The 19,382-nt window shown below is 45.0% G+C and overlaps 2 protein-coding genes across 4 annotated transcripts in view; one reads left to right on the top strand and one right to left on the bottom strand.

Annotated features, from left to right (window-relative positions):
- Positions 1-1,323: 1,323 nt before the first annotated feature.
- LOC101919052 (nucleoside diphosphate kinase) lies at positions 1,324-5,788 on the bottom strand. 2 transcript variants are annotated; one of them, XM_055794844.1, is made up of 5 exons: positions 5,633-5,788; positions 4,518-4,650; positions 3,878-3,979; positions 2,901-3,013; positions 1,324-2,554 (listed from the first exon to the last, which is right to left on the bottom strand). In XM_055794844.1, the coding sequence occupies exons 2-5, from the start codon at positions 4,644-4,646 to the stop codon at positions 2,437-2,439; spliced, it is 462 nt and encodes a 153-aa protein (XP_055650819.1). In that variant the 5' UTR covers positions 4,647-4,650; positions 5,633-5,788; the 3' UTR covers positions 1,324-2,436. The 2 variants fall into 2 exon arrangements, with proteins under 2 accessions (XP_055650819.1, XP_055650820.1); XM_055794845.1 differs by lacking the exon at positions 5,633-5,788 and adding an exon at positions 5,243-5,356.
- A 4,405-nt stretch (positions 5,789-10,193) lies between these two features.
- Positions 10,194-19,382, top strand: part of SPAG9 (sperm associated antigen 9) — a 65,925-nt gene continuing 56,736 nt past the window's right edge. The window contains exons 1-2 of one of the 2 annotated variants that reach the window (XM_055794894.1): positions 10,194-10,673; positions 16,996-17,116. In XM_055794894.1, the coding sequence (XP_055650869.1) occupies positions 10,368-10,673; positions 16,996-17,116 (427 nt within the window). In that variant the 5' untranslated portion in view covers positions 10,194-10,367. The remainder of the gene's footprint in view (positions 10,674-16,995; positions 17,117-19,382) is intronic. The other variant, XM_055794895.1, reaches the window with a different exon arrangement.

Here is a 19,382-nt window from a genome sequence, read left to right as displayed (position 1 = left end):
GCCCTTCCTCCCGCACCGGCTGGGGTCCGCTGCCCTCCCCCCGCACCGGCTGGGACCCCCGCGCTCCCCCCGCACCGGCGGGACCCGCTGCGCTCCCCCCCGCACGGCTGGGCCCCCCCGCAGTGGCCGGGCCGGTGGCAGTTGATGGCCGGTGGCAGCTGCCGCCCGCGCCCGCCCGGGGGCCGCCCCGGGGGTTATTCCCGTCCAGTCGCGGCGGCGGGCCCGCAGGCCTTCCCACAGCGGAGATTTAAGTACGCTCAGTCGTTATTTGATTTACTACACATTCAGTCATTATTTAATTTACTACACATTCAGGCGTTATTTGATTTATTACACACTCGGTCATTATTTGATTTACTCCGCGGCGCTCGCTTTGCTGCCCCAGAGACCCCCCGCGCTGCCCGCTGCTGGCTGCCACCGCCGGCCTGGCCGCTGCTGCGATCGGTAACCCGGGGAAGTTACCGGCGATTCTGTCGCGATATGGGAGGATGAAGATGCGGAGCGTCAAACAGCAGCTGTAAAACTCCACGGCCCTTGGAGCCATGTCACCACGAGAACCGGGAAGAGCATTGTTACACTGATGGTTGCTGCTTGACCCTTCGCTAATCCACAAAACACCTTTCCGGTGCCCTCCCTGAGCTGGTTACCATCGTGCGCCATCGCGGCACAGGTAGTACCACCAAAATACCCTTTGTAGGACCTACACAGCCTCTGGTGACGGGCCACTTGCGACTAGAGAAACTGGCCACGCTCCTCGGGCACCCCAGATGCGCAGAGCATGACGTTCCTCTGCGAGGCAGCTGGCCTCCACCTCCTCTCAGTCTCGACACGTTAGAAATGCTCATCGGTAGCTTTCTGACAACCCCCATGTCTCCAGATAACCCACATTTCTCTTATTTTGTAGTAAGCAAACCAAGAACAAGACATCTCAAGTAATCCTCCAAGCAAAAACGGAACTGGAGGCTACTCATCTGGTGCACAGGTTTGTCACGTATTCCCTTTTCTCTAACAACCTTTAACTTAATTATTTGTCTTCTATAACACTGAATATTTTCAGAAGAGAATCTAAGAAGCCTCCCTATAGTTTGGTTGTTCGGGAATTTGTTCCCTCTTCTTAGACTCATTAATTAGGTCAATATAATGAAAATTTCCTTTTATTTCACTTAAGAAACAGCAAATGTTTTATTTTGTACCATCCCTTTTTAGGAGTTAGATATCTTCATAAAGTGTCATAAATATTGAATGCAACAGTCATTGCACAGGTTACCATTTGAAACAAGAACTCACTGTAGGAAAAAAAATCTAGGAGTTTGAACAACGGAATTCATGAAACTTTTGCTTTTAATGAATACAATGTCGCAGGTAAATAAATACATAATAGTGACCCCAACACATTTCTTGTTCCTCATCCAGTACAGCTGGCGAGTATTTGTAGATAAAGCTTGTGCAAGAGGCTGATCATTTTCCCTGATAGAGGCAGGCAGCTCTGCTGAAATACATTTAGCATTATTATGACCGTATGCCTTTACGTGATTAAATAAATATATAAAAATGATGCTACAGTCACTTCTGAAATACCTTATCCCAAACAGCTTGCTTTGTAGTGCCAGCTATTGAGGAAGGAACACAAATGACAGCATCGTGAAATTATCAGCTGCAGTTGGTAAAGCAAACTCCACTCTGATGTTGCTCTGTGCAACTGCTGCAGTGAAGTGGCTGAAGGTAGATCTCTGTTATCCATCCTCACATTAATCTTCTTTTCACATAAAACGACATTTCAGAAAGTCTGTCCTATTAATCCTTCCTTAAAAAGCTAAATAAATCCAGGGCGAGGGGGTGGGGGGGGAAGCAAGCTGAAACAGTGTCAATCTAGAGGCAAGTTCTCGTTATTTTAATCAAGGCTGTGCTCTGGGTGCAGGCACGGCGCATTCTGGAGACAGGAATAAGCTTTTTTCTGCAGCCATACTGGGTGTGGGGATTCACTTGACATAAAGTTCAATCCTCAATATTTGGGCATACTATCAATATTTTTGTGTACCACCAATTGTCCCCTAACATTTTAACAAAGTTAATTGACACTGAGCCATTTGCGTATTTATTTACCAAATCAATTCTTACTAAATTTTATTCTATTTACTAAAGTACCCTCTTGGACTATGGAACGTTTCAGGAAAATATATGCCTTGTATCCTCTCTGTTTTAATCTCACATCTCTCACTCCCAGAAGCAGCTTTCTAAAAGTACAGTTCTGTCTCTAACTTGACATCTTTTCAACCAAAGGAGCAGCAAACGCTCGCTATATTTACTATTTACGACAGAACAATCTCACAGATTTCTGAGACAGGTTTCTACCAGTTTCTATGAAGGGCTTTGAAACAGCTAGAGGCTAGCGGCTGTTTACAGACAGTAAGGATACCAGAAGGTATAGGCTCAGTTTCAGTCATAGATCCACTCATGAGCACAGCTTCTGTAATCGACCAGCTCTTCAGGAGTGAACCACAAATTGACCTCTGTCTCAGCACTTTCTACAGAATCACTTCCATGAATGATGTTCCTAGGAAAAGAAAAATTGGATATAAAAGTAATATAATCCTCCAACTCAAAGGAAAGCAAGCCTCTTTTCTTTTCTTTTTTGAAGTGGTCTCTATTACAGAGAAGTTTTAAGTAACTGTAAAGTAGTAATAGGCTTAGAGTATGCAGCCACAGTTTTGCTCATAATTTTTGTTAATGGGGAAGACCGCGACTCGATTTCCATCTTTAGATCGTAACATTACGTGGGCAGAGGGAACAGCAGCTCCATGCATAAGATAGAGAGGGATGGAGCACAGTTCCTATATATACCATGTCACACCACTGGACATTTAGTCTCTTTGGATGATATCGATAGGTTCAAAACTTACCTTCCAATCTGAACGCAGAGGTCACCACGAATAGTGCCAGGCTTTGAATCAAATGGATTAGTTTCCCCCAGCATCACCCTTCCAGTCTTAACCACATTGAGACCTTCCCACACCTTAATAAAAAATAAAATCCATTGAGATAATTAAATCTTAGCAGTAGATAAAGTAGCAAGAGTAAATTATACCTTCCAGAACTACACAATGCTGTCCATGGCACGTATCACCATCCAAATAATCCAAATATTCGTAACAGCAGGAGATATTTTTTCTCCAAATTTTCTGGCAGATTCTTGAAGCATCTGCTGAAGTTCCCCCCTTCTGCACAATACCTCTCCAAGATGGGAAGAGAACAATCTTAAATCTCAATATGATAAACAGCCTTACAAAGCTGTCTGCTTATTTAAGATCTAGACCTCCGGCTCAACTATTTCACAAATACACTTTCAAGTCAAAAAAGAGGAAAACCCTTGTAATGAAGCTAGACTGAAAAAGATTTTCAATCTTTCAGTAAATAGCTCCACTATTTTACTTTACTATATAGTAAATAGCTCCACTATTTTACAAATACACTTTCAAGGAAAAAAAAAAAAAACAAAGAGAAAAACCCTTCTAATGAAGCTAGACTGAAAAAGATTTTTGATCTTATAGTAAAAATACTCTACCATCATTTTTCAGCTTGCTTAACACATGGCATTTCATAGTGGGGGTTTTTGTGTGGGTTCACTGTTCCTCATGGTCCCAGCTTTGGTTCCCCCGTTACCCCTGCCCTCTTCCTCAACATACTGGCTCAAAGGAGAGAAAGATTATGAAAAAAGATTAAAGAAAAAGGAGTTAACAGCGCGTCTTCCTAATTACAATATTTGAATCTAGGTTTTTAAGTCCTTTTAAACAAGTCAACTAGAATTCCACAGGTAACACAACCTCACTGCAGGGAAGACCATCGGTCTATTTTTCTTGGCTGCATCTGAAGGACTCACCATAGCTACAACAGGTCCAGAGTGCATGTACTGCACCAGCCCATCATAGAACGGCCGGTCTTTCAGGTCAATGTAGTGTTCTCTCAGAAGGTCTTCGGAGGCCTGCATTAAAAACCAACCAACCCCACAAAAAAAGCTTACTGTAAGACCTTAAGAGCATACTGAAATCACACAGATTAACCACAGCGCGCTGTTAATCCTAAAACTTGCACGCACTTGGAAATTCAGTGTTTCTAGCATCTTCCTAGAAGTACTTTTTGGTCGATATGAATTTGACCGATTTGCTTTAACCACAGCTGAGCTTAGAAAAGTGGGTTTTGCCAATGTAGACAGCATATGTGACCCCTGTATTTGATGAAGATACTCAGAGATATTTATTAGGTATAGGTTGCACCTAAAAAAATATTCTCTTCAGACTAAGGACATCAGGTTACTAAAATTAGCATGCTTAGTGTGTCTAAAGCATTTAGCTGGAGCTGGGAACTGGGAACTTTTCCAAAAGTATCCAAAATACTCAGAGCCTTCTCAGAATTTCAGGTTGAATGGTTCTGAAGGCTATGTTTGTCATTATAGCATGAGGCTGTGTTTTAAGGCTGGGGTTGGCACGAATCGGGAGGCGCACAACGGAAGGGAAGCTTACGTGAATTAACTTCATGGCCACCAGTTTGAATCCTTTCTGCTCAAACCGCTTGATGATTTCTCCCACCAGTCCCCGCTGGACTCCGTCAGGCTTGATGGCGATGAAGGTGCGCTCGGCGATAGAAGCCATCGTCCTAATGAGGAAGGGGAATAAAATTCATTCTGCCAGGATCAGCGGGCAAGTGCAATCACAGCCCCATATCACGTGTAATATCAGCTATTATCATAATTAAATCGGCTACATCCGAAGGTCATTAACCGATGCTCGGTGCCGATTTGATAAATCAATCGCTGTACGTGGGTTTTCACAAGTGCTACAATAGCAAGTTTAAAAACAGTGCGCCACATAGAGAAGGAAGCAATTAGCAAATATTTAAATGAGAAAAGCTGTAAAGGGAGTGGAGGGGAAGGACAGGCACAGACGCATCCCCGAGCGCAGCGTGGGGGGCTGCTGCCCCCAATTTAGGGCGAGGGAGGTCGAATAAATCCAGATGCAGAATTTTCACCCGCAACCCGGTGTGAGGGGCCCGGGGGCCGTGACCGCGTTTTGCTGCGGGAAGCGGGGGCGGCGCGCCCGGGGGGGCTGCTCGGGCCGCCGGCGGGCGCTGCCCCGGGGGCCGTGCGGGGCGCTAGGATAGGCCGGGCTGCGGCCCCTGCCCGCTTCCCCCAGCAACCGGGGGTGCCCGGCCCGCCGCCCCGGCCCCCCCGCCCCGCGCCCCGTCTCACCTGCTGGCGGCCCCGGCTGCGTCTGGCGGCCCGAGGCGGCCGCTGCCCGCCCCGTCGCGGCTTAAGCCCTAAGCCGCCGCCGCGGGGCCGCCCGGTTGCCATGGCGACGACGCGGCCTCCCGCCTGCAGGGGGCGCTGCGCGCTGCGGCCGGTCCCGAGCACCACAGCGCTGCCCGGGGGTGCCGTCCGCGCCCCCACTGCCCGCACCCCATAGCCCGCACCCCCACAGTGACTGATATTCGCTTTTCCAGCGAATAGGCAAACTCAATTTTTTTATTTAGGAAAAGGCACATACAATTTTTGTAATAAAAATCTCATTATCGTGCTGGTCTGCTTTGACTTTCCCCTTCCAAGACATCAGTTTTGGTGACAACCTCCTTCGACACTCACCGCTCAGCTGCTCGGCCTTGGGCATTTCATTCCCTGAGGATAAAACTTCTGGACGCCCAAGCTCTCCCGTTCTCAGCGTGTCCTGCTGAGAGGAATTCTGTGCTTGTCCTGGCTTTTCCTGGGCTCTGCTCCCTGCCTCTTCTTGATAGCAAAATAATGTAGGTTTCACTTCCCTCTGGGCAGGATTTAGCTGCTGCTTAACAGCTTAAGTTCCCCTTTTTAATAGTTTGGATTTCCTTCCTTGGGATCCCTTTTCTTCACAACCATCCCTCACACATCCATGTCTTACTCGTAGTTCTGGTGGGAGGATCCAGATCTGACATCAGCATCTATTCAAACCACCCGTTTACTTTTTATCTATCTATCTATCTATCTATTTATTTATTTATTTTTACTTATTTATTCAGGGGTCCTTTTTACCCCAGGTATGATCATACCACCATGTACTTGTTTTTCCAGGATCTCTGATTTAATGAAAGATGTTTTAAAAAGCACAGCATTGTACATTCCAGCAAGTCCTCCTTGAAGTTATTTTGGATTTAGAATTTCTGAGTGTTCTTCTGATAATGTCCCTCCACTATATTCTGTTCCTTCCATACACCTTTATTTAAGATGCTTCATACCACTAAAACAAACTCTCATGCTGTAATCATCACCAAGGCAAAATAATATTGAAGATTAACAAAAGGTCTCTAGAAACAGGATGTTTCGAAAAATATTCATTTAAAATCAGCCACAGGACATCTATTTACAGCCTGGTTAAAACTACAACATTTAATGATTAAAGCTTAGGACTGGCCATAAGGTGGGCAAAGCAAATAGTGCTTTACAGAGCATAGGTCAGCTCCCTGTTCTTTGCCAAGTCTTTTAACTTCATTAAGGGTCATCCTTGTCACTTTTGAGATTAACCCATGATTAGCCACGCATGTTGTGCATTACATAGTACATGAAACGCCGCAGAAGTATTTTTCTTATTTTTACTGTAAAAATCAGCAGCTTTTTTGCTGGTTGAAAATTCTACCAGAATTACTGAATTACATTGAAAACTAGATGTTTACCTAAAATGCAAAGAATTAGACAGTCTGGACAAAAAGTTTCCTAAAAACGGACTGATCATGGCAAGAGAAGGTAAAGACCTTCAAAATCTTTGGTGAGTGAAGTAAATACTATTACTGAGCTCAAGCCATTTACACATTACTTAAAACCACTAGACATTTTTCAAACAGCCTTGAAGCAAAAGGCTTTGGTGAATGCCTCCAGCCTTCAGGACTCAAACACAGCTCCTCGCTTTGCTGCTTTGGCCCTGGCTTTACCCTGATCTCAGCTACCAGCCTCCATCTGTACCCCTTGAAACGTTTGCGGAGTTTTCGTCAGGACCCATGTTTTGTGCTCTGCACCTCTTGCTCCTTATAACCAGCCTTGTAAGTCTGCCGTGTTTTGTTGCTCGTGGCTATATGACTCTTCATTTAGCTAAGTATTGCTATCGTTCATCTGCCTTTAGCTTGATTTCTGCTGCGCTTTAACATCTATGATTCTATGATAGAATTAAGCTTTTACAAAAATTTCTCCTCTGGGTAAAGTCCCAGTTAAACTTTTCTCACCCCGTACCGATTTAAGGGTAATTTTCTTCCCTGGTAAATTGCAAATCAATTTATTTTCAAATAAACTGTTATCTAGGGACAGGGGATATAATTTTTCTTATTAACCAGAAAACTGATTTCTTTTTCAGGCAGTTATTTCCCCAAGAGTGTGAATCCGTTTTACACTAGTAGTTACCACAGCCAGCTGCTGCCTTGAAGCTGCAAAGACAATACTCTGAGGTTTCTTTGTGCTGTTTCATATGCTTGATTAGTTTACTAAATCTACAGGTCCCTTAATCGCCTGTGAAGCAACTAGGATATAATTCCATAACTTGTTCTATTTTTAATCCATCCCTGAGTTTCTGATCTCAAGCTGATTGCGAGGTGCACATCGTAAAATGTGATCTCAGTGGCAAGACTGTCAATAAAATACATTTCTACACCACTTCACCTTGGCTCCCAGGAAATTTTTCTATTTCTCATCTTTTTAAATACCTCATTTATCCACGTCAGACCTCCACCCCCAGGTGACTAGAAATAAACCACGAGCACAAATGGCTTTCTGGACCTGGACTCATCAGTCTGACTGCGACTGTCGTGGCAGCAGCCTGCCTGTTCAATGATGGCCTCGCTCCAGCCGTGAAAGAAAACCACATCTCTCCATTTTGCTAATGGAAACAGGATAAAATTAGCCTACCCTCAGAGACCCCTTCCCTTAAAGGCTGTCAGCAGACACCTTGACCCATTTTCGCCGTCTGTCAGAACGTGTCTTTTCAGCTAATGTATTTGTGCAATTCGCCATGTGTGATGGCAGGGACTGTGAAGCTGCAGAGGGAAAAGGCTGTCTGCTACGATGCAAGATGATCGGTGCTTCTATCCTCACAATCATCTGCCGTGCTTCGGAGCTGTCCTCGCGTTACGCAGTGTTACACGTGAAGAACGTGGTGAGGTCTGGGTTACAAGTCCGCTGCATCGGGTACAGCCTGCCAGCCTTGTCCTGGGAGCCGAACCCAGTTACCTCCCCACTTGGGCTCTTTGCAGCACTCCTACAAGATCTATTCACGCTCGGTAAAACCCCCACGGGTCGATAACCCCTGCCCCACAGGCTCTCAGCGCCTTCTGCAACGCAGGCAACTGAGGTGAATGGGAAACTGTGCATGACCTAGAGAGAGAAAGAAATTCTGAAAGACAGCATCCCTCAACACTCCTGCATCAAGTGGAGATGTTCATCTGTGGTAGACAGCAGGGAAACACAGAGAAGTTGCATTTTTTTCTCAGTGGTAACTTTTTCTCAGTGTTTTCTCTCATGAAAGAGAAATATGAAAAACAAAAAATCTTTTCACAGGGATAATTTCCAGTGATTTAAATGAAAACTTCACTTGAGGAGATGTGAGTAGGAAAGTACAGTGTGTCTTTTTTTAAATTATTTTTTTTAGCTACAGCGCTGTAAATTTTGTGGTCATAATTAAAAGGTAAGCAGCTTTTTTTTCCTTTTGCCGTGTTTATAAATAAATTTGTATTTCAACTGTCCGTGCCCTGGCTGCACTATGTAAACTGTCGGCTTGGGAGGATAGTGTCTAAACAGAACTCGTGAGAAATCTGGCACACGGGGCTGGAGTCTTTTCTTTGTCCTTCTTGCACAGACCCACCAGCTTGGTACATAAAAAAGACAACAGGGCATATGCATTTAAAGGACAGTTACTGTCTTAGAATCAGTCCAAATGAGAGAAAACAGAGCACAAATCTCTACTGCTCTCCAGTGGAAATTAATGCAATCACCACAGTTAAAGTTCCATCGCTTCTCAAGCTTTTCCATTTTTTAAAACACTCGTTTCTTTGTTCCCGTAGGGCCGCTGGGCCAGTGGGTTCCCCAGCTCTGCAGGAGAGGCTTTTACTTAATGAAAAACAGGGATTGCCCCAAATACGATGTGTATGACAAAAGTTGCACCAGGGGAGATTTATGTTAGTTATTAGGGAAAATTTCCTGATTTCATGGGAAGGGTGGTGAAGCACTGGAGCAGCTGCCCAGGGAGGCGGCCAAGTCACCATCCCGGAGGGATTCAAACGGTGTGGCGGCAGCGCTGAGGGATGCGGGTCGGCGGTGGACTGGGCAGTGCTGGGCTAACGGTTGCGTTTGATGACCTGGAGGGTCTTTATCGAGCTAAACTGACTCCGGCGCTATGGAACAAATGAGGGATGCGAAGCAACTCTTGGAACTTTTCAACGTCAGTAGATGGGTTCGAGTTTACCTTCGATGCCCAGCATGGCTCACGTTTACTCCCGCGACAAAGGACATGATCTAAAATGGAATGTGCTGTTCCCGATCCCAGGAAAACCGCTCTCCCTCAGCAAGCGCAAGACGCTTTCCAAGTTGCGCTATTGCTGACAAAGCAGCATCTCTGCTGTGTCTGGAGACCTTGGCAGAAATAAAAGCTCTTTTCGCTGTCAGAGAGGAGCCGGCCCATCGACCCCAGCGCGGTCCGGGGGCTGCGCAGCCCCGAGCTCCCGGTTGAGCTCCGTCACCCCCGCATGGATCACCGGCTCCATCGCTGCTGCGGTGGGTGCCATGGGGGAGCCGCCGGCGCTCGGCCGCTCGCCCAGCCGCGGGGTCACGGCGCGCACCCACGCGTGGGGGGTCCCGCGGAGGGGCTCAGCGCTGCCAGCCGCCCCGCTGCCTCAACACAGAGCTCGGGCTCCGCCGCCCCGCTACCAGCACGGCCCAAACCCCGCCGCCCGGTGGGAGCGCCGGCGGCTCCCGGGGGGCACACGGGCACACCCCCGGGGCGGGGCCACCACCGCCCCGCCCGCCGTGAACACGCCCCCGGTGACATCACCCCAGGCCCCGCCCCTCCCGCGGTGCGCCCGCCCCCCCGGTGACATCACCGCCAGTCCCTGCCCCGCCCCTCCCGCCGTGTGCCCGCCCCCCGGTGACATCACCGCCAGGCCCCGCCCCGCCCGCGTGACGCGCGGCCCCGCCCCGGCGCGGCGGGTGAGGTCAGTGCCGTGCGCCGCGGCCGCGCTCCGCCGCCGCCCCCCCCCCTCCCCGCCCGGGCTGCAGGCGAGGCCCCGCCGCAGAGGGAGGAGGAGAGGCCGGGAGCGAGCTGCGCCGCTGCCGCCCCGCCGGGCCCCGGGAGGGAAGGCGCTCGCCGGCAACCATGGAGCTGGCGGACGGCGTGGTGTACCAGGAGGACCCCGGCGGCCCCGGCCCCGCCATGATGTCGGAGCGGGTGTCGGGGCTGGCGGGCTCCATCTACCGCGAGTTCGAGCGGCTCATCGGGCGCTACGACGAGGAGGTGGTGGCCGAGCTGATGCCGCTGGTGGTGGCCGTGCTCGAGAACCTGGACTCGGTGTGCGCCCACAGCCAGGAGACCAGCGTGGAGCTGGAGCTGCTGCGGGACGACAACGAGCAGCTCCTCACGCAGTACGAGCGGGAGAAGGCGCTGCGCAAACAGGCCGAGGAGGTGAGGGCGGGCGCCGGGCCCAGGAGCTGAGGCGGGAGCGGGGCCGGTGGAGGGCGGGGGCCCGTTCCCCGGGCGGGCGGCGGCTCCGGGCTTCCCCCGCGGAGGCGGGAGGCGGGGGGGCGCTTCCTGCCCGCGGCGCGGCCGGGCCGCCGGGGGCGGGATGCTTGGGGCGGCCGCAGCCCGCTCTCGCGGGGGTAGGCCCCGGCCGGTCTGAGGGGCCGGGAGCCGCCGGGTGACGAGCTCCGGTGGTGCCGTGTCCCTGGACGGAGGGAGGGCCGGGGGCGCCGCGTCCCTGCCCGGGCCCCGAGGGCTGAGCGCTGGGGCGGGTGGCGGCGGGGCCTCCCCTCGGCCCGGCCGGTGGCCGCCCTCAGGCGCAGCCCCCCGGGTCCCCGGGCCGGCGGGAGCGGGGCGGAGCCGCGCACCCGCTGCGCCTTCCCCGCGGGGGGGGGGGGCCGTGCCGCATCCCTTGCAGAGGGCATTTCCCCCCAAAAACAGCGGGTACACGTTGCAAAAAATACAGAGAATAGGTACTGCCTGCACTGAAGTTCCTCAGAGTTGGGACATAAAAGCTGCAGTCAGCAACAGGTGGTGCAGGCTGCTCGGTGGCGTAAGCTCTTGACTTTGGGATGTTGCTGCAAAAATGGAAATAAAAATCTTAAAGGATTACTTCGAGACAAGTCAGCTCGTGCAGCGTTATTTCCTGCGAGATGGTAAAGCAGTGTGTCAGAAACCAGCTGTGTGGGATAGCCTCCTCCAGCCCATTGTCTCGCCAAACTCCTGGAGGAAATTGGATTGACAGCATTATCAGTAATGGAACAAGCCATCTTACAAGTCTATTTCCAGACATCGTGCCCAGTGCTTATCTCTGTCATTGTGCTTACCTTCTAAATTTTCCAAAAAATCAGACGAATGGTGATGCTGAGATGAAAGCGATATCAACAGCAAAATCTTACTTCGAAAAATATTACCCCATATGAATATTCATAAACGTTATGGTTATAAGTGAATGCAGAATGTTGTCTGCAAATTGTTCCAGGACATGGTTGGTTCGTTATGAAGTAAGGTGGCGTGAATGGTGTCCCCCCAGCTCTTGGGCCAGCAGACCGTTCATCCTTGCAAAACATGTAGTTGTTTTACAAAGCCTTATGGACTTCAGTCTGGGGGCTGTTGCTGTAAAGACTTAATAGCTAGTTCTGACACGACCTGCATGTAAAAGGCTTTTCTAGAAAATGTTTTTATTAAGAGAAGAGGAAGGGGCTGATTAAGTATTTTCTGAACTAATTCATGAGAAAATCAGTCAGGCTTGAAACACAGGCAGCATTTGCCAGATTGAAAGAAGCAGGCCTTGGGCAACAGAACAGAAACCAAAACAATATGATGAAATAGAATATGGTATTAATTGTGGGTATTCAGGAGCTGTACATACCTAACGTTGGTAGCGTACTTTGCTGCAATCTCCATTTCTTTGTGTCACGATAAATTAACTTGAGAGGACCAAGCATTATGCAGTCTAAAAGCTAGTACTCCTGCTGCAGGACAGCTTGCTGATGCTTTCCAACGTGCAGTTAGACCAAAGACCGTATTTTCAATTGTAAGCACAAAGGTCATCTTTTTGTTATGTGCTGAGGTCAGTTGTGCTGTACATATGTTAAAATGTCTGTCAGAGGTACCTCATGAACATACACCATGCTTTACGTGTTTTATTCAGACTTGATGGTTGCAACTGGTTTTTTTGAATGTTGAGATAACCTGATGGGTGCGTATGGTTGAAATGAGAGGAGGGAACATGAATATAGCACTTTTTCTTGGACAAGGAGTTAGCGGCTTGGTGTGTTTCTTTCCTTTCCTTGTGGAGGTTGCTTGTGTAATCTGATAGCGAAGTGGAGAACTTTGAGCTACTAAGTTCAATATTCCGTATCATCTGTTCTGACTGTCCTGAAGAAGTAACATACCTTCTTTTACTTTCTGCTTGCTGTTGTAGGAATTTTTCTTTGCAGAAGTATCTTGATGAATATTAATAGTTTACTGTTTGACTAGGAATCACGTTACACCATTGTCCTGATCTACGTCCTTTATTTCCTGTACTTTAAAAGTGTTACTGAAGAAACGTCTTGAAAGTTGTTGCCTGTGGACTTCGTTAAGGTGACTTTAAAAAAAGAAAAATATTATTTCAGAAGTTCTGGGCCTACTTCTCAGTCCTCTAGGTAAACAGTCATGATCTTTTTTGGTCGCTATGAAGTCACTCGTCTGACTTGTAATGTGGTACATTTTATGTTATAGCTAAAGAAATAGAGGAACCAGCTTATTCTGCTGTTCTGCTTACAGTTCTGCATAACCTATCTTCCCACCTAGTGAATGTTAGGCAGCATGCTCTGCCACAAAGAAGTGGGAGAGGAAGAAGGATTTGGGGTTCTGCTATTTTATATGCTGCTAAGTTTTACTTCTACAAAAGTATACTGCTCCATACTTGTGTGTGTGGCTAGCGGAGGTGTTTTCTGTGGACTTGAAAACAGGATCAAATCTGCTCCTTTTATCCATGTCAAGCTGTCTAGTGTATCTCTTAGGTTTTTGGCTGTTGGTGGGATTAAACAGTTCTTGAAATCTGGTGTTTGGTACACGTTTGCTACTTTTGCAACCATGAAAAAGGATTTACTGCCATGAAAACTGGTTTAAGTAATAGTGGCAACTCGATGGCTGCCGCTTCTTGTTGTTCCCAAAGTTAACTTTCTTTCTTGGGGTTGTATGTTAAGTAAACGCTCTGCAGTAAGAGTTTAAATATTTTTAATTTCAGAGAACAAAGTTCAGATCCATTATACAGAAACCTTGCTAAAATGGCGTGGAAGTTACTAAGTTGTTTTCAGTTACATATATTTTTCTCTACCCTAAGTCCAGCTGAACTGGCTTTATAGCTGGTTTTCCCTACCTATTCCAGGAAGAGCACGGCACTGGCTGAAAAGCTGGCATCACTGCAATAAAAGTTACTGAAGGACATGTCATAGGGTAATAAAGACTGCCAAGTAGGTGGAACCCTGGCATCAGATATGCTTAGTATTGCACCTGGATCGTGTGACGGGAACACTAATTTAAAATATAAGGAAATAGAAGATGACATAAATATAGGAAAAAATGTTTCATTTGGCTAGTACTGTATTACAAAGTGATTAAGTATTACATGCGTGAGAGAGGGCTCCAAACGTGTGTGCTGTGCTGCTCCATTGTGTAGTCTGAGTTCGTGTTTATTGTGATCATTATTGCTGTAAATTTTAAGTATATTTAAAATTGATTACATAAAGACTTCTGAATCTTGTTGGCGAAGTACTTTTTCATAGTTTTTATTGGAGGCCTTTAAAAACAGGTTAGGCAAACGTCTCCCTAAAATGGCATAGTTGATACTGCCTGGAGAAAATGGGGAGGATTAAATGGGAGTTGCCGAACGTAGTTTATGGAGGTATCACAGGCTTGGATTTCAGCAGTAGGCACATGCAGGAGGAGGAATGCATCATATCCTGTGTGTACACCCCATTATATCCTAATCAAAATTAGGATCCAGGCACCAACACTGTGTATCAGAGCGGTGAAAAAAGATGACCTCTTAAGGTCTGCTCGAGTCCTATCTTCTGTTATCTTCACGGTATTCAGTCCCATTGTTTTAGACTTGCTGGTGTCCTCCAGCTTGTTCTTTAAAAAACAAAAGACACTAAAATATCTTGCTTCTTGTTAGAGTTGTAAGATACGGTTTTGTGGCCTAGGCAGGATGTCAGTTAAAATGGGGAAAGCTAGATTTTTGTCTGCCTTGGTGTTTTGTGTAACCAGTAGCTCGGGTCGAAATAAGGGAATGTCTGGTATCCATATATACGGTGGCTAACGTGTTCCTGCGTATGCTGCGGCATTTACATTAAACAATGCAGACGTGCAATATTGGAGTGCATCGTCGATGTAAAAAAATAATTATAAAAGTCTCTTAGTATGTGCATTCAGCCTATCTTTGGCTGCTGTGGGGGTTTATCTGACTAGTGATTCCATTGTAGTCCTACAGCCTTAGTCAGGACAAGATGATCAATCTCCTGGGGCTCTGCCTGTGTTAATACTGTCACTGGAAGGAGAGGTGAAACCAAATAGAAACATTCAAAGTCTGAAGTACTCTATGATGTTATCAGGTATAGTTTTCAGCAGAGGGAAAAGTGTTACCCAGCTCTCATTACAAAAATGCTTTGAAGAGATGTAACTGAAGTTCTAACTTTAACAAAATGAAGGTAGACTAGTGGAAGATGACAAAGCCGTTTAATACAAAGCTGGTTTCAATACTTGCAGCTGAAGAACTTGAAGTACAAGATTAGATCCGTCTTTAGTTTTGTGAGTAACGATGACATTGATGGCTTTGAATGGCTCAGTATAATTGTCACTTGCCTTTTCCAAGTTATGAGGCACATCTGACTTTGGGAACTCATCGGAGAAGCAGCTAAACAAAGATGTTACAGTTTTATAATTCTTCTTTCATGTTTTCCCATGTTTAATATAACAAATGATGTTGGTCTTTAGCCCCAGTGCCAAATTTGTGTCAAATTTTGAAGCCTGAAAAGGGTAAGTCTGGTAAGAATAAGCCAGATGTGACTTGAATCTTTAATCTAAAAGGGGCAAAACTCTTGTATCATCTACTACAAGGGAGACATGAAACAAATTTAAAGTTTGAGGGTTTGAGTTTTACATTGACAAATTAATATTCCCAAACTTTGTGTTAAGGGGGTAGAAAGACTTTTGCACATCTGTCTTTTTGAAGTGGGAGAACTGATTTTAAATTGCAGAACCCAAAGCAGTGCTACCTGGGCTGATGTCAGCTCTTTCTCAATTGTTTCATGATTTAGCTTCAAGCACAGTCATATGAACACCATGCCTAGTCCTGTGATGGCTGTGGAGAGCTTGCCTGAAAGGAACTCTTGTTCTACTTCATACGTTTTGATGCAGTGCTACATCTGAAGTTACTTTTGAGCAAAACTTCTGATGACCCTGCTAAACTGAAGCTCTTTTCATAGGGCTACAAGTTTCTGCTTTTGTAAAAACTGTAAAAACACATCAGTTAAAACTTAGTAGGAGCTTATTAAATGTTGATGTGTGAGCATTTGAAGTATTTTTCCCCCTAAGTTTTCCTAGCAATATGTAGGAAGAATTTATATTCAAGTCTCACCTATAGCATTCCTGTTTTTAAGTTGCTGCCACCTCTGTCTCTTTGCTTCCGTGTGGTACCCAGCTGCAGCTTGCTTTCTGACTCTTCAGCTGCCTTGGACGTTTGGGTTTTTTTCTTCAGAGGCTTCTGGTATACTTTTCCTTGCCTTACCATAAGCCTTCTGTGCAACTTGTGTTTGTGGCCTTGCCTTCTCTTTGCAGTGCAGAGTAGGGAATGCTACGTGACCTAAGACATCTTTGGCTATTAGAAATTTTCTTTGTGCTACCAGTACACATTGAATTTCTTGGGTTTTTGATTAAGAAAAATGGCAAAAAAAACCCGCTTTAAAAACTGCTGCAATGATGAATTGGTAACATTAGTGTTATAAAATGTAAACACGGATATATGTGTCACAGTGAAAGCCAGAATATTGTCAGAAAAAGTTGGTAAACAAAGGTAGCAGAAGGTGATGACGGTCAGCATAATTGCAGAGCGTCTGTAAATAGTTTTTTAAATAGTTTTTATGCAGTTGACTGATTGTAGGAGATGGTTATTAAGTATTTGATGAAGACTATGAACATTTTGTAACCTGTCAAATGATAACAGAAATTGGGTGGGGATGAAAAGACAGCATGTAATTTTGGTTGACACTATCGCTGGCGAGTCCCGACTGCAGTGGTCTGTCTGTACCTCCGTGGCTCACAAGTGAAGATATGCTTCACCCATATTCACTCAAATCTCTGTATTCACATGTGGTGTTGGGAGGCAAGTGTGTGAATTTAGGAAGTAATTAAATAATTCATTTTTATATTAGTCCCAGACAGGCTTTTCTGAAGTAGTTGGCGCTTAGTTGACAGCAATAACACAGAATAAATAACGTAGGTGAGGGATGCTTGACTGATGGACACTGGACTAAAATAGCATCGTTCATGTTTAAGTGTGGGCTGCAGGTCTGTTGTTTTGGAAACCTGCTTGCACCCTTCCTTGCTGTGAAGGGCTGCTGTGTTGTTTCCTACATGCTGCTTGAAGTGCAAGTCTTTTTAAAAATAAATCTAGAAATGACTGTATACCTGTTACTCAGAGAAAGAGCTTTGCTCGGGCTTTTTTAGAAAAAATAATCTGTAATTAATTATTGAGTCTAACTTCACTTTTTCTGTTTAGAAATTCATAGAGTTTGAAGATTCTCAAGAACAAGAGAAAAAGGACTTGCAGACCAGAGTGGAAGCATTAGAATCACAAACTCGACAGCTTGAACTAAAAGCAAAAAATTATGCTGATCAAAGTAAGTGAAATATATTGCATTCCATTTCAGTGATATTGGTGCATTTTAAATTTTGTTCTGCAAAACGATAATACATATGCTAAATATCTGTGCTATCAGATTCCTGTGTTTTGACAGATAACTAGGTTTAACTATTGTGCAAGTTTGTTTTCCTTAGAATTAAGGCAAACAAATTGGGTACAAGCTTGTGACTTGTAATCTGATTCTTCTGGTATTCTACATGTTTTGTTTTCCTTTTAGACCATGCTATTTTCATTTTTAGCAACTTTTTCAGGAGATATTTAGAACTTATTTCCTTGTTAGTGATCATAAAATAAGCTTTAATTTTCTTCCCATTATTAAACTGTTGTCTGTGTTAAAAATAAATGTATATGAGTTTATTTAGAAGCACTACTGGGATGAGAATACCATTGATGCTGATTCTCATTAGCTTTTTTATAATTTTTGCTGAATTATTTGTTTCTGAGGCATTTAGTTTTTACAGGAAAAGGGTTAAGGAGGAACACTTCCACTTCTAGAGATGTTCTGTGTAATTTACGAAAACTTGTGTATTTTTTGGAAAAAGATAGCAATGATCAGTTTTCCTGAAATACTGGAAGTGATGATGTGAATGCATTGTAGCTTAGACATTCTGCTGGACTGCAGCTTATTGGGGTGCAGTCATTGGCTGAAACTCTTATCACCAGTGTTGAGTATAAAGGGTAGAGGAAGAAAAATACTCAGACCCACACAGAAATCTTCTCATTTCATCCCCCTGCCCCACAATCTTCGATTGAAGATGAAAGACCTATGCTGTTAATGATGAATTAATTTTTTTTTTTTGCTGTGAGTCTGTTTAACATGCAGTGGTTTTGTTTTCACTTAACCTTTTTAGCACAGTGTAGAAATAATGATCAATATGAATTAATGTGAACATTTTGTCAAGCTTCTAAGCTAACGTCTATTGATTTAAGACTAGCATGTGTGTCAGCTTTTATTGCTGTAAAGTAAGACTGTACCAAGCCTGATAAGGTTGAGATAAGTTCAGTTTATAAAAGCAGAGTGGCAGTTGTCAAAATAGCCCCTTTTCATTATTTTCTTCCTTTATTTCTGCTTGGCCACCTTTCTTGTCTATAACACAACAAGTTATAACTCTTTTTCAACTTAAGGTATAATAATCCTCCTGCAAAATTTCCTTTTCAGTGGCCTGAGTGAGTCTAGAGCAGGGTAGAAGTGTTAGTGCATTATGTTAGGATTAACATAAGCAGCATACAGAGCTGAATCTTTCTGAGATTTGAATGCTTTAGAATGCTGTTGGCAGATCTTAGAGGCATGTACTTCTTCAGGTCCATTGCAGTTAAAATGTTCTTGGGATTCTGTGCAGACAGTGACGGAGGAACACCAAGCAGTCTTGTCTAGTGAAAACCAGGATGATTGATTTCCAGGAGTGTGTCGAGTCAAGCTAAGATTGTTAATCGTAAAGTGTATTGTAGAGACTTGTATCAGAAATGCTATGATTCTTGTGAATGGAAGTGTGTGTGTGTTTAAAAGCAGCAGAAGAGGGGAAAAGAAAACATTGGAACAAGAGTTGAGTGGTCTGTTTTGTTTAACAAAGGACACTGTTTCCAGAACGCCTGTGCTCTAAGTCCACAGCCCAAACAGCTTGTTAATGGGAGACCCTGTGCTCTGACAACAAGATTATGGCATCGAGATTGCACCATGCCGTAGAATCATAGAATCATTTAGGTTGGAGAAGACCTTGAAGATTGAGTCCAACCATTATGCCAACACTACCAAGACCACCACTAAATCATGTACCTGAGAGTTGTGTATGTTGTTACTTTTTCTGTTAATACAATAAAAAAATAAAAATAAGTTGCACAAAAAAGAAAAATAATTTGGATTCCTGGCAATGTATGTGGCAGCATATCTGGAGTTTATCGTACAGAAATTATGCTTGCTTATGCTGATGTACATAACACCACTTTATATTGTGTTATGAATCTGTGTAGAATTATTGTTTTGCCTTGAATATTGGACCTTCAAATATATGTATGATTTTAAACTTTTAATTAATTGTGTGTATATATGTGTGTGTGCATATATATCTTAATGATGAAAGTATTTGCCTGAGAAACTCAATTGTTCCAGTAGAACCACTGAGTGTTGGCTAGAACTATTTTTGGAAGAAACAGTGTTGTGGAAAACAATTATAACAACATAAAGTTCTGGTGTTAAAGCATTGACTTTTAAACAGTTCCCATATCTCTTTATTGGAGAAAAATCT

Source organism: Falco peregrinus, chromosome 2, assembly GCF_023634155.1.
Source record: "Falco peregrinus isolate bFalPer1 chromosome 2, bFalPer1.pri, whole genome shotgun sequence".
Classification (NCBI taxonomy): domain Eukaryota; kingdom Metazoa; phylum Chordata; class Aves; order Falconiformes; family Falconidae; genus Falco; species Falco peregrinus.
The sequence above is the reverse complement of the archived record's forward strand: the minus strand, read 5'-3'. Positions and strand labels throughout refer to the sequence as shown.